Source organism: Brachycentrus maculatus, unplaced genomic scaffold (assembly GCF_059751285.1).
Source record: "Brachycentrus maculatus isolate JH-2025_06_01 unplaced genomic scaffold, ASM5975128v1 h1tg000362l, whole genome shotgun sequence".
Lineage (NCBI taxonomy): Eukaryota > Metazoa > Arthropoda > Insecta > Trichoptera > Brachycentridae > Brachycentrus > Brachycentrus maculatus.
In genome coordinates, this window is record NW_028281111.1 from 586,189 (window position 1) to 600,719 (window position 14,531).

The window sequence follows — 14,531 nt, forward strand, 5'->3', positions numbered from 1 at the left end:
CTCCCATTCAAGAGGAACATTATCCCTGATCGACGTATATAATTGAGTGTAATTGTTTTAGTTTTTCTTTGAGATTTGATCCAAGTAAGCAGTTCCTCTAATTAGGCAGATCTGACTGTATTTAGAAATTAATAATATTGTTGATGATGATTATTAATAAGGATTTCTTTTTTATTTTCCAGAGTTCTTGTGGGGCCAAAACTCAGATCTGCAGATCGTTGATGAATCGACCCGAAATCGTTTCCATCGGAGTTGTGTGGGATTCTGAGCGGCCGACCTTGGAGCACATCATGGATGTCTTCAGCACTGTTGGAACTTCGCTACAGTTGAAAGACATATTTCACAGCGTCGTGGACCAGCATTGGGCTTCGCAAACTGTTCACAACCTCGTGGGAGTAGTTACATATTACGGAAAACATTATTCGACGTTTTTCTTCCATACGAAATTGAGGCTCTGGATATATTTTGATGATGCTACGGTAAAAGAAGTGGGACCGAGATGGGACCAAGTAGTCGATAAATGCCGACGGGGGAGATACCAACCATTACTTTTGTTGTATGCGACTCCTAATGGAACTCCGTGCAATACTGAAAGTGCTCCCAAATCAGTGGTCCCATTCCCTAATATGAATGCCGCAAATATATCTGCACAGACTTTGATCAGGAGATCTGTAACACCGAGTCCAGAGAAACCTAACATCGGAAACACCCGACGTGCCATCACACCAAATCCTGATAATCATGTGTTCTTCAGGCCACCGATAAATAGACCATACAACGAGTACCAAAATCTTGCCATTATCCAAGATAATTTATTTGGCAAACAGCCTCAATCTGATATCGATACGATTGATGGAGATATGGGGAAAGAACCGGATTATATAAGTCGTAAAGCGGTTGAATCGGTTTTAAATGCTCAAAATGCTAAGAAACAACAAATGCAATTACACAGGAGTCTTAGCACCGGTTCAACATCTGCAAATCTAGTTGACAATATTGTTATTCCAGACCATTTAAACGTTCCACGCCGTAGGGATTCTGGCAACTGGAGTGGGGATAGAAATAGTACGTCCTCATCTTCATCAACGACAATGGAAAATCCATACCTGTACTTGGTAGGGAAAATCCAACAAAGAAATAACGGAAGTTTACCCGGTAGCCCAACTAGAAAGGGAGAACTTTCGAGTGGAAGTAGTGGACGTTATGATGCTGGATATGATTCATACTCTCTGTCGTCTACCGACAGTCTTCCGCTGCAGCAAGGGCTCAAGCATAATCTACAACTGGCGCAGATTCCAGAATATCAACCGCAAGCTCGACTTTTTGGAAAACCACAGATGACGCAAGACGACTGTGAAAGACTTTGTCTGGAAGCTGACCAACTACTGGACAAATCTAGAATTACGGAAGATGCAAATGATTTAGAAACCGCATTGGTGTTATGTAATGCTGCTGCTACAAAAGCCAGAGCGGCTATGGATGCACCTTATAATAATCCATATACAATGACATTTGCGAGGATGAAACACAATACGTGCATCATGCGAGCGAGGAGTCTTCATAGAAGAATGTTGCAAGAACAAGGATTCAATGACAAAGAAAATGGTATTCCTGACGTAAGACATACCAGAGAGGGTAGTAATTCTAGTGCCCGTCACTCTAGACAAAATTCACGGGATAAAACGAACCATTCCAGACAAAATAGTAAAGAAATGCTGGCTACTCCTGCCCCAGTTGTAGAGAAAGCTAGTCAACCTAGTAAAAATATAGAAATTTATGCTACCTTGCCTAAAAAGAAGTCAACACTAAAAAAATCGCCCCAACCCAACAACACGATTGAAGATGAAGAATATATGATTTATGATCGCCCAAGTAGAGAAAGTAGGAGTATTTTTGGAAGGTCTAAAAACAAAGATGAAGATAAAAATAAGGAAAAGAGATCTAGGAGCGAAGATAGAAGCAAAATTTCAAAAGATTTGTCTATAGCTCCAGATTCTTTAGCTAATGCTAAAGATACTCTCAAAAGAGAAAAAAATAAGGAAGATAAAGATGAAAAGAAAGCTGAAAAAGATTCTAAGCCCGGAAAGAAACAGCACAAAATTAGGAGGAAACTTTTAATGGGCGGACTTATAAGAAGAAAAAACAGATCCATGCCAGATCTTACTGAAGGGAATGTTGATGATGGACATAAATCAAACAACAATGTAAAAACAACAGGTTCAGTTGATGATAGTGCTGTCGGCTTGAAAGGCATGGATATGTCTGGTATGAGTGGATATTTATCTGAGGGTCACTTGGAATACTCAGGAAATAGTACAAACCCTAACTTGGAAAGAAGCAAACTTATGAGAAAAAGTTTTCATGGCAGTGCAGGTAAAATGTTAACTGTCCCCAAGGTCCCTCCACCCCCTCCGCTTCGCACGACATCGCAGTTGAGTGGTCCCAAGGCTGGCGGAGAACTTAATCATGATGTCGCAGAGAGACCGCCATACCCACTGCCTTCTGATGCTCAAACAATGTATTTTAACCAACAAAATTACATCAACCAGGAAGGTCATCAAAATCAAGTTGAAGCCTATAACACTTATGATCATGAACCTCAATCATTACCATTCTTACCCTCGTATAACGATGGTGGAAATGGTAATAAAATGTATGTTCAACAACCCAATATGAAGGAAATGCCTCAAAACTACAACCAAGGCATGATTTATGATTCATGTATTCCGATGAATCCAGATCCATCAAATAACTACCACATGGTTATTACAAAGGCAGATGTTCATCAAGAAAGAAGTCCAATGAAACAAGAAACGGTAAACCCTTTACCGATATCTCAGAATCATATACAAAACTTAACAAACGCATTTGATAGTGGCGTTGATGAAGTAGACTGTGTAGCGGTTCGAATGTCAAACATGGAGCTTCCACCTTATCCTAGTCCTCCGAGTTCTATTGTACACTCTCGTCAGCCCAGTGAAGATTTCCCTCCACCACCACCACCTTTGGATTCTCCTGCCAATGAAAGTGCAGCAACTGGTTGTGAAACTCAAAATAAAACTGATTCGGAAGCAACCAAACCAGTTACCGGATTACTAGCGCAATTGCAACTTAAAAGACAACAAATTCTTTCTCAAGACCCAATCAGAAATACATCAGAAGAATCTACCCGGTCTACTGGCGAAACATGGTTGAGAGAACTGCAAGCTAAACAAGTCGCTTTGAGGTTAAAGAAATCAGGATCAGCAGAGTTACTTAAATCGCAGAATGAAATAACAAGATATAATACACAGTACGATATGTCCGGTGATCAAATCCAAACCGACAATTCTAATTTAGTGAAAAATTTAACAACGCGATTTGAGTTCTCTAAACCACAGACTAATTCAATTGAAAATGAACAGCAAAATCCAAGAAGCAATTTCACTAATGGAGTGTCAAATAATCCTCCACACAATACGGACATATTGAATACTTATGTTAGCGATCACTACCCAAACAGTAGACGATCGTCAGAGTCATCAATTGGTAAAAATCAAATTGAAGAAGAAATCCGAGAAGTGGAAATGCTAAACGCTGCAGTAAATAGACAGCTAAGCAAAAACTGTTCCAGTGATACTTTGAATAGCATAGAATCTAAAGTAGATCATATACTTAGAACCAAAAAGAAATCTGTGTCATTCTGCGATCAAGTTATATTGGTAGCAACCGCTGAAGATCAAGAAGATGACAGTTACATACCCAATCCTATTTTGGAAAGGGTTCTTAAAAATGCCCTCAACAAACCTGAAACTGTCACTCTTCCTTTACAAGGGGAGAGACCATCATTACATAGACAAGATTCAATGGAAAGTCAGAAATCTAACATTTCTTGCATGTCGCAAAATTCCCAACATCAGAGGGAAATGAGAGAAATTAACCCACCAACTGAATATGTGAAGGTGCAAAATCCAAACACACCGTATCAACATGTTCCTAACGCACAGGTTGCTAAGAGTGAAAACATCAATATACCTAGACATTCTGAAATCAATCACCAAATCCCTCCATTGCCTATCCAACAACATAGAATGTTAAATGATTCACCATACCAACAGCTTTCTAATCCAAATAACACCCAATATCATAATTCTAACCTCTATCAGTCTTCACCAACTTCTCAGGTCTTAAATGGTTACAACTCCAACCAAAGACAACCTGTCAAAACTCTGCCGCAACAAGCTTCTCCTCATCTTAATGTTTCTAATAATCAAAATAATAATTTCTATAACCCCCAACATACAAATGCTGCCAATAATTCTGCTATGCCATCTAATAATACCATTCAACCAATTCAAAATTATCCTCAGAATACTCAACCCTCACACAATTACACTCCAAATTCTCAACAATCCCAGAATTATACTCAGAACTCCATGTTACCTCAAAATTATTCTCAGCAAGCTTCAAACACAGTTTCGAACCCGCAAACAATGCAGAATTATTTACAAAACTCTCAGCCTGTACAAAACTATCCACAAAATCCCCAGTACAGTGCGATTCAACACACGGCAGTTCCAAGACAAGTTACAAATGGCTATCCTCAACCACCTAATAATCAGCAACAAAAACAAAACTCAATGTATTTCCCAGTCAATAGAACACAACCAATGCCAGGAAACACATCACAGTATAACCAAACATCTCATAGTAATTCACCATATCAGCACATTCCTTCATCGGCACATGTGTCACAAAACAATGAGATCAGTAACGGAAACCAAGCGTACGAAAGTGATTATAATGCTACAAAATACATGTCAAATAACACTACACAATTAAAACCTGATCACTTTAACCAAAACATAAATAGTTCAGCAAATTACAATTACACTAACAGTTTACAACAGTTATCACAAACACCTTACAACTCTCCTTATCAAAGAGTACCTTTGATTCACGGTGATGCTATGAGCAATCATCCGGCTAATACAGTTTCTCCTGTATATCAAAGAGTCCCCCAACATTACGATAACCAATCCACAGGTCACAACAACCAATTCCAAAAACCATCCCATCAATATCCTGATCAAAATAAAATAAATCAACAATTTGTCGGACAAGATGCAAAACAACCTCAGTACTATCCGCAGGGCTACGGAATGGAAACTATGAATGGAATGCACAATAACTTGCCATATCAGAGTGTACCTATGAAGGCTTCACCTTACCAACATGTCCCAATGCCGAAGCAACCTCAGAAGAAGTCGGTGTCCTTTGAACCTGGTACAAAAGGAGAAAGCGAAGCCTCGGCCTTCAAGAATAACATGCCCGGGAGTGGACCACCTGCCAACGTCCAAATTAGTAATAATCAAAATGGTATGATGCAGAATAACGTGCCTATGAACAATAATACAATGAGTGCTGTAAATAAAAGTGTAAATAATAGTGTAAATAATACTGCAAAAAATCTTTGTAATTTGTGTAGAAAAAAACAAGTGAACTCTCCGGCAATGTATTGTGTGGATTGTGACTTTTATATGTCGAGATTTAAACCGAGGACTTAGTTAATAAAAAGACATTAGTTCAAAATAAATTGAAATGAAGTACAAATTGAATACACACACACATATATATATATATATATATATATATATATATATATATATATATATATATATATATATATATATATATATATATATATATATATATATATATATATATATATATATATATATATATATATATATATATATATATATATATATATATATATATATATATATATATATATATATATATATATATATATATATATATATATATATATATATATATATATATATTGTTTATATTTAAATAATGAGTTATTTTACCTGTATATAAGTATATTTTTTGTATTAAGAATTTTTAAATAATTTTGTGTAATTATTTTTTTATTCCTAGTGACGAAATCACAACAAATTAATAAATATTTCTTGTACATAAAATTATGTAAATTTTTAAATGTCAGAATTGATTATCCTAATGTTGAGTAGTTTGTGAAATTTTATCTATGAAAATATATTTTTTAAATTTTATTGAAAAAGTGTGATATATGTCATAAGGAATAAGAATATTATGCAATTTTTTTGCGTGATCTCAATATTTTATAAAAATATTTTATATGATGTATTTTTATTATATGATTACAATGTAAAAATTATTGTATATGATCTATTTTTGAATAAAGAATTTTAATAATAAATAAATGACTCTTTTATTTCACTAGAATGGTATTTATGTATATTCTTTATTGCAAAGTGAATTTTATATTTGCTAAAATTTCAGAAAATGATTCATTCCAATTTAAGCTGAGTTTACAACATGGCAATTTTCGGGGTCCGAAGATTTTCGGGGATTATGACTTGTTTTGTCCGCCTCCATAGTGTAATGGTCAGCGCGCTCGGCTACCGTTCTGGAGGTCCCGGGTTCGATTCCCAAAGGGGGGTCTAATAAATATAAGTGATTTTTTCACTCTAATATTTATTCAATATTACCCTGGACTTGTACCTGAAGCGGAGGGCTGATCACCTTTCCTTCGTGTTTTAACGATCAAGATAGCACTGCGTTTATATGATGCAGTGCCCTATGCACCATTGGGGTGCGGAAAAGGGTTCGAATGAATGACTTGTTTTAAACTTAAAGTGATCATATTCTCAATTATTATTAATATGAAAAGCATTCACTTTGTGGTTCTTCTTGCCGATAGCAGAGAAGACCTGCAGGCGTTGGTGACAAAAGTGTATAATGTGTGCAAGGAAAGTGACTTATTGATGAATGTTAGCAAATCTAAGATTATGGTTTTTGAAAGAGAAGAATGCAGATCTGAATGTGAAATATTGGTAAACGGAGAGATTCTGGAACAGGTAGATGATTTCGTGTATTTGGGTAGTATGTTTTCTAGGGATGGAAAGATTGATAAAGATATAGAAAGGAGAGTGAATGCTGGGAACAAAGTGAACGGTGCACTGAAATCAGTTATAGCAAATAAAAACCTATCAGCGGAAGCTAAACTGGCAGTGCACAACGGAGTCCTGGTTCCAACTCTAATGTATGGAAGTGAAACATGGAGTTGGCAAAAGAAGGATGAAAGTAGACTGAATGCAGTCGAAATGCGATCTCTCAGAAGAATGTGTAACAAAACGATGTATGATAGATGTGCGAATAGTGAAATAAGGAAAGAATGCAAAGCTGAGATAAGCATTATCGATAAAATTAAGAAAGGTGTGTTGAGATGGTTTGGACATGTAGAACGAATGAGTGAGGAAAGAACGGTAAAACAAATTTATGAGGCGAATGTTAGCGGGAAAAGAAGCAGAGGAAGACCGAGAAAAACATGGCACGATCAGGTATGCCAAATACTTGAAAGCGGTCAGGTTAGGAGTCGTAACAATCGGCGGGTATGTATGAGGAGATGCATGAACGTGGAAGAGGCGAAGAATGTTTGCAAGGACAGAGTGGTGTGGCGCTCTATTCTCTCTGCCTACCCCTGCGGGGTATGTATGCAAACAATACTACACGTCACTACCACAGCACTATCCACACATTTGCAACTACATAAAATCTTGATCACATGTGTTTTTGGTCGACCTGAGGACTAACATGCACTAGGGATTGCAGAACAAACATGCACGAAGGGCCGAGGTCTGACATGCAACAGGAATTTTAGTCAAAGATCGTCAGTTTATATAGGTTAAAAGTAGTGGGCGAGGTTTAAATTGGGTACTGACAACTGAGAAAGAATGCCACCTGTTTGCATCAACCCCTCATGTCTCTTCTTCCAACCCCGAGGATTCCGGTGCCCCGGAAGGCCGCTGACGACCATTCACCGACTATACTCAGCGGAACTTCGAGACGCCGGACTGACCTGGGAGAAAGCCAAGGAAATGGCGCATGACAGAGTGACTTGGAGACGTCTCGTGTTGGCCATATGCTCTACCTAGGGAGCGAACATGGAGAGAAGAAGAAGAAGATTGACAACTCTTGCTTATTAAATGTTGAGTAAATAGTGGACTATAAGGAAGATTAATTTAGTGATTGATAAAAGGAATATTATTTTTACGTGCCTTCTGAATATAAAAATTCTCCATGTTATTAATAACATGGAGATTTTTTAACAATATTGTTTTCATCAATTCCTTTCCACATCCCGAATGGTGCATAAGGTACCGGAATCATATTGACGTGCAGTTAGATTGATACAAAGGCAGAGTAATCAATCCAGATCCATGTACAGTGGAATACATTTGAAGGGATATATACAGATGATATAAGTAAAGCAGCCCAGAAAGAAGAATGTTAATGCATTTTGAGAAGGTAAGTAGAGAAGTAATAGCAGGTAGAAAAAGGAAAATAGCAGTAATGGGTTGGGCACTTATGAGTTTAAGTAGCTTGTATAACTTGAATTTCCACATTCTCTATAATTGTGACGCACTCGCTCGCAAACGAAGTCACATCCTTGGAGGACATCTACTGGACTCCAAGAAGGTGAAGCTCCTTCCCCCAAGACAGGAGGTGAGTTAATGGCACACGTATGTCTTGGGAGTGAGCTGTGATATAGAGAGAGGTCACAATAGACCTAATATGGTCGCAGTGACATAAGGGATGCAAGATCTCCTGACCTGAAAAAAAAACTTGAATTTTCCTGATTTGTACCATGAGTGCCACAAGTAGCATAAGTTGTTTCATGAATCCCTTGTTCTCAACAAACATAAGAATATAATTAGTCAAAACTAAAGACAGATATTAAGACCATGTATCATATCATTTACTTTTCTGATAAAATTTATTTAAAAAAGCCTAACTTAGACTTATTTTCTGATTTCACACAGAGTTCTACAATATAATCACAATCTCAATCAATAAAGGTGGACCGTCATATTAATCTTTTCATTTGAAAGGTTTAAATTATCTGTCTTATTGTTTAGGCCCTCCATGTGTGATTGAATTCGTCATTTTTATTCATGAAGCCTTATGGTCCTAAATACATTTGGGGTCCTAAAAAAAATTATAAGAAATAATTATACCAAACAAAACATATTTTTATGGTTCCATAAAATTCAATACTTTATCCTCATTACACTTGTGACAGACTCATTGGTGTAAATTGGTGAAATCTGTCGTCACGTTTTTTTTTAATGCAAAAAATTATGGCTGTGTAGTTTTTTTTTATATTTAAAAAATATATATACATAAATATTTTTTTATGAACGAATGAAATAAGCCATCTATGGAATTATTTCAATATTAATATTAAAAGCATTTCCAGCAGAATAATTTAGTTTTATATTTTTACGGTAGATGTCAGGAAACAAGATTCCTGTAAGTTGTTGCTGCGCATTCGCAGCTATGTTCAGTGTGTTTCGTTAATGGCGACGGTCAGTGACGGATTGTTTGGGTTAACGTCAACATCACGGCAGAATAGCACGTAAACATGTCATCCACCGGGATTTTGCCGACCTATCAACGTTTCGTGAATGGTGTTCCCGTTCCCACGTTCTCTAGACGGTCATTCAGGCCGCGCGAAAAATATTTGATTCTGTTGGTGTTTTTGACATTTGGTGTTGTGTGTTTCGGCGCATTCTTCTTCCTACCCGAGTTTAGGAGTTCGGGCAGTACTGTTAACAATAGTGTTTACAAAGTGTATCAGCACATGCAGAAGGCGGGTCCGGAGCTGCTGATCCCCGCTCCTCCTCACCTCGAAGACTCGGAGGATCTGCCCAACTTGATACGTCACGACGACCACAAGCTGCTCGACCCGCATTTCCTGGAAGACAGAGACCGTTTGCAGGCGAAGATAGAGGAAGACCAAGCTCTCAAAGTGCTGGAGAGGCCGAACATCGACTTTCCTTCGAAGACGTCCTCGTCCCAGGCGCCTAAAGAAGCGAACGGTCTGCTGGACTTGCCCATAGTGGACAACGTGGATAACGCGATAGGGGAGCAGATTGACGACGATATCCTCGACAGCTTTCCCGTTGTGACCGTACCCCCAGCTCCCAGCAAGCACTACCCCGATGTGAACAAGGGAGAAGACAAGGACCCCGTGGCGAGGGAGCGAAGGGACAAAGTCAAAGAGGTGAGTCACTCCGACCTTCCTCGAACGTAATTACTCTCGATGGCAACGTCCTTTCCTGCAACTGTCCAATTGTCGCATAAAGAATGTCGAGCAAAAAGTGCGCCCACCTTTTAAAATACATCTGATACCATCCTACGTACCGGAAATTCAGGTTCTTTACCGGTCGCCTATCGCGGTTTTTCATGCTTTTATTTTAATATTTGAACAGCGAACACATGCCTAACTGGCTCCGAGCAAATTGTGCTAATTTATTTGATACGTCACTGATCACTTTCCTAAATTATTTCGAAATATATAAATAAATTACATCAAAAACTGTCGTCACTATATATAGTGGAGTAATGGAAGTACATTTCCATTATTATTATGCCACCCGTAATATAAATCTTATTTTTTATAGATTTGGCTTTTAATTTGTAGAACTCCATTTTAATTTACATATTAAATTTTAAAATCAAACACTGATGTTTTGAGTCTACGAATATCATTCATTTGAAACAATAGTCACAAAATTTATTTTTATGTGTTTTTTTTAACAACAAAATACAACTTACTAGAATAAAAAATCAGTGTTTGATTTGAACATTTAATATATAAATTCAATTGATTATTAAATATTTTAAACATTTTTGTTTGGGTTTAAATTTATATTTATCTAGATAATATTTTTAAATTTCGTACTATGAGCAATGACTGCTTGGTAATAATCGATTGCGATAAAACTTACAATTCGCGGAATATTACAAACTATTTATAATAATTTAACGCATATTTAAGATAAGAATTTTTATTACGTTAATGAATCTCGCACCTATCTCGTAAACTTATTATGAATATCTCTTATATAAAAGTATATTTGTAAAAACCGTTATTCCATATTTTATTTTTTGCAAATAAACATTGCCCCTTTCCTTGCCAAACATCTTAAAAGCCACATATGTGAAGACTGTCTTGTTCAGTAAATCTATCTAAATAAATATAAATATAAACGTCGGTTTGTTCAAAACATTAAATCTGCAAAAGTCATTCACCGATTGCTTTAAAATTTAGACACAACATTACAATCGTTGCAACGTTAAACAGCTGCGCGTTTTTATATATTTTTCCTGTGACAGGTAAAAATGAAATAAAAACAGCCTCTTTCTTGCAATGGCAGCGCCATCTGTTGAACTTAACAGTAATACACGCAATACTAAATATTGTATATGGTGAACTTTGTGGTTCTTGGCATATGCTAAGGTAATGTATATTTGCAAGCATTGTGGAATGAAACATTACAAATGTGTGCTTTCTTATTTCTTTCTTTTCCATTTAACCAGAATGAGCCACAGCATCGCGTGGCTGGGTACAGCTAGTTAAAAATAAATACTCGTATTATCTGAAAAAATCGCGTACTTTGGAGAGGTTTCCAATTTGTGACAATAACATACGTTCTGAGCTCGTGCAACATTGTAAGGGAGCAATTAATATTTCAAAATTACAACAACATTTTTAACGACATGCCACTTGAAATTGGGGCAAAATCTTATAGGTGCGTCGATCCTTTTTTGGTTTCGTTTGGGTCTTCCCAAATGTACTAAACATAAAAATTTAATAAGTATACTTATGTATTTTGTAATAGACGAATCTTAGTTGTCAGTCGCAGTCGATCGAAAGAGATTGTTTGAAAATAACAACAACAATAAAACACGCACAAACAATAAAATAAAATTTGAGGTCAATACAGTTGGTGAAATAGCTTATTTACATATAAAGATAAACATATTATTCAACCTAGGTACATTGTTTTTGATAAAATAAAATAACAAATTTGATATGGATTTTTCATTAGCAACACGAATATCGACAAATTGTTTTTATTCCGATAATGTTAAATTTGTTATTATTATGCTATTTACCTCAATGCAGTAGCGATAAATAATAAAATTTCATACTAAGTACACAAGTAACACTTATCGTTCTTACTTTCACAGTTCGGCTGTCCAAATTTAAAACACAGTAAGGGACATTTTTTTTGTAGTACGTTTTTTTTTGCATTTATGGACTAAGTAGACTCTACTTAGTCAAAAAATGCAAAAAAACGTACTACAAAAAAAAATGTCCAACTCAACAAACTCAACAAAAACAACTCGGCTAGCCGAGTTGTTCTTATTAACAATATTGTCAATAATTTTGAAAATAAAAATGATAGTTTACTTTTAACTAAATGACACCAAATTTTGGTCATTTGTTAATCTGACCCTAATATAGGTTGTTACAAATTGGTTCCGATAAATGGCGCTGTTATTGAGATCTTTCAAAGAATTTATTAATTAAAATTGTATTTTTTTTATTCGTTTGAATAAAAAGATTATCTCTTCAAAATTCAGCCAGTACACATGTATACATACATATATCCGAAAACTCATTAAACGTCTAAGTAATCCTCCTTTAGATAACTAGGTAGTACTTGTGCACACATTTCACATATTAAGTACTTTATATCGCACTATTTTCACTTACGTTTATATTACATATTTCGCTCGTATGATTGTTACTTTCACCGGTACGGAAAGAGATAGCTATTTATAACAAATGCCGAACACATGTTCACCTTAGTCAATTTTCTCTCCAGGTTAATGTCCTCGACGATCGTCTATATTAGCTTCACTTTAGGCGATATAGCTTGCCAAAAATTGTTTCATTCAAAACAACAAGTGTACGGCACCAATGATAACGTTATATGAAATGAAGGCACGCTAGACTTGTCAACAAAACAGCGATTACTATGCCACTGTGACATCAAATGTCCATATTTTGTAAGACCCTCTCAAAGCATCTAATTATGTACTTATAAGATTTTTTAAACATTTTTTATTTGATTCTATCACCTGTATCTTCTTCTTCCTGGCTCCATCCCAACTAATATTATTATACCAATAGCGAACCTCCGAGAAATTTTAAATAATTCATGATTAAATACGTTTTAAGCAATACATTTGAAACATTGAGTATAAGGGCCGTTAAAATTGCAATAAAATAAAAGGGCAACCTTTATGGAACTATTCAGAAAATAAGCAAACTCAGTCTTCTTCTCCTTCCTGGCTCCATCCCGACTTATCGTCCTTGTAGGCTGTTAAGGTCAGCTTTCCTCTTTCTCAGGTTGTTGGTCCTTCTATCATATACAACGTCATCTACGTCATGCCTTCGAATCTTTCTGTAGCATCCATGAATTTTTTGGTCTTCCTCTAGATGTCTTTTTACCTGTGTATACATAAATAATAATAACATAAACTATACACGACAGGTCATACAATTTTCCAAATACTAAGAAAAATATGTGATAATTTTAACTTTCCTCTCCCGATTTTTTTTCAGAATGCATATTTAACATTTTTTTTAGAATAAATATTGAAAAAATATTTTTATATTCTTTTTTAAACTCCTTTCCTTTCAATAAACCTTTTCTTTTCAAACCCATTTAAAATTTTCGAAGAAAAAATTATTTTTTTAATGCAAAAACCCTGATGATGACAAGGTATTGTTGAAACCGGTAGGTTAAATTGTATTAGTAAAAAAATTGGTAAAAACAAAGTAAATCAATTTTATAAGATAATTTAAAATGTGCCACAAAGTATCTGCGGAAAACATTTAAGAAAAGAAAAAAAACACTTTCGTAAAATGTTACCTGGATTTAGAGAAAATTAAATTGCGACTTAACGAATACTAGGCCTTAAGCGTATAAAACATTGACCGATGTCAAGACATGGTCTCGCGAGTTGGCTCCACATGCAAAATTGGCGGCGATAGTATTACAAGTTATTTTATTTGTGTATTTATTTATTTTTGAATGGACAGCCGCGGGCGTCGGGTCCCTGGCTGTCTCCTCCCACAAATAACGAACAATGCTACCACAATGAGTCGTTTGTTATAATCGATACCGTTAAATGACCGTTTGAAACAAACATTTGCCCTGAAATATGAATTGTTGAGTTTCGACAAACATTACTAGTCGAAATCTCGCGTATTCGAATTTGTGCAATTTTTGCTATGGTATTGCAATCATAGTCCAACTTCGCTTCGAATACAATTATATCGTTCCGTAACAGTGGTTTTGCATTTTATATATGGTATAGGCAAAATGATCAGAATAGACTATAAAATTGAATTATGTTATATTAAGTATTATTTAAATTTACATACAAAAATCCATTTCTATAATAAAATTATATTAAATCAAAATTAAAACCCTTATCATAATGTATATGCCGAACAATTATTATAATGCATCACTTAAATCACCCATTTTTAATTCATTTTGACAGAGAAAAAACATGGATTTCAACCCCTGCCTTGTTGTGTATATGACAGAATTTTGTCTAGCCTCCCACCAGTCCGATGGTGTTGGTAACGACGAAACCCGGTCACTGGTCAAACAAAATATTTTTGGAAA

At 35.7% G+C, this 14,531-nt stretch overlaps 2 protein-coding genes across 5 annotated transcripts in view; both read left to right on the top strand.

Annotated features, from left to right (window-relative positions):
* LOC148303557 (uncharacterized) overlaps positions 1–5,556 on the top strand; it is a 165,044-nt gene extending 159,488 nt beyond the window's left edge. For all 4 annotated transcript variants that reach the window (XM_088269770.1, XM_088269773.1, XM_088269771.1 and 1 more), the window contains one exon: positions 183–5,556. In XM_088269770.1, the coding sequence (XP_088125896.1) occupies positions 183–5,546 (5,364 nt within the window). In that variant the 3' untranslated portion in view covers positions 5,547–5,556. The remainder of the gene's footprint in view (positions 1–182) is intronic.
* A 3,848-nt stretch (positions 5,557–9,404) lies between these two features.
* The window catches only part of LOC148303558 (mannosyl-oligosaccharide alpha-1,2-mannosidase IA-like), a 261,141-nt gene continuing 256,014 nt past the window's right edge, over positions 9,405–14,531 (top strand). The window contains exon 1 of the mRNA XM_088269725.1: positions 9,405–10,099. Within this exon, the coding sequence (XP_088125851.1) occupies positions 9,458–10,099 (642 nt within the window). The 5' untranslated portion in view covers positions 9,405–9,457. The remainder of the gene's footprint in view (positions 10,100–14,531) is intronic.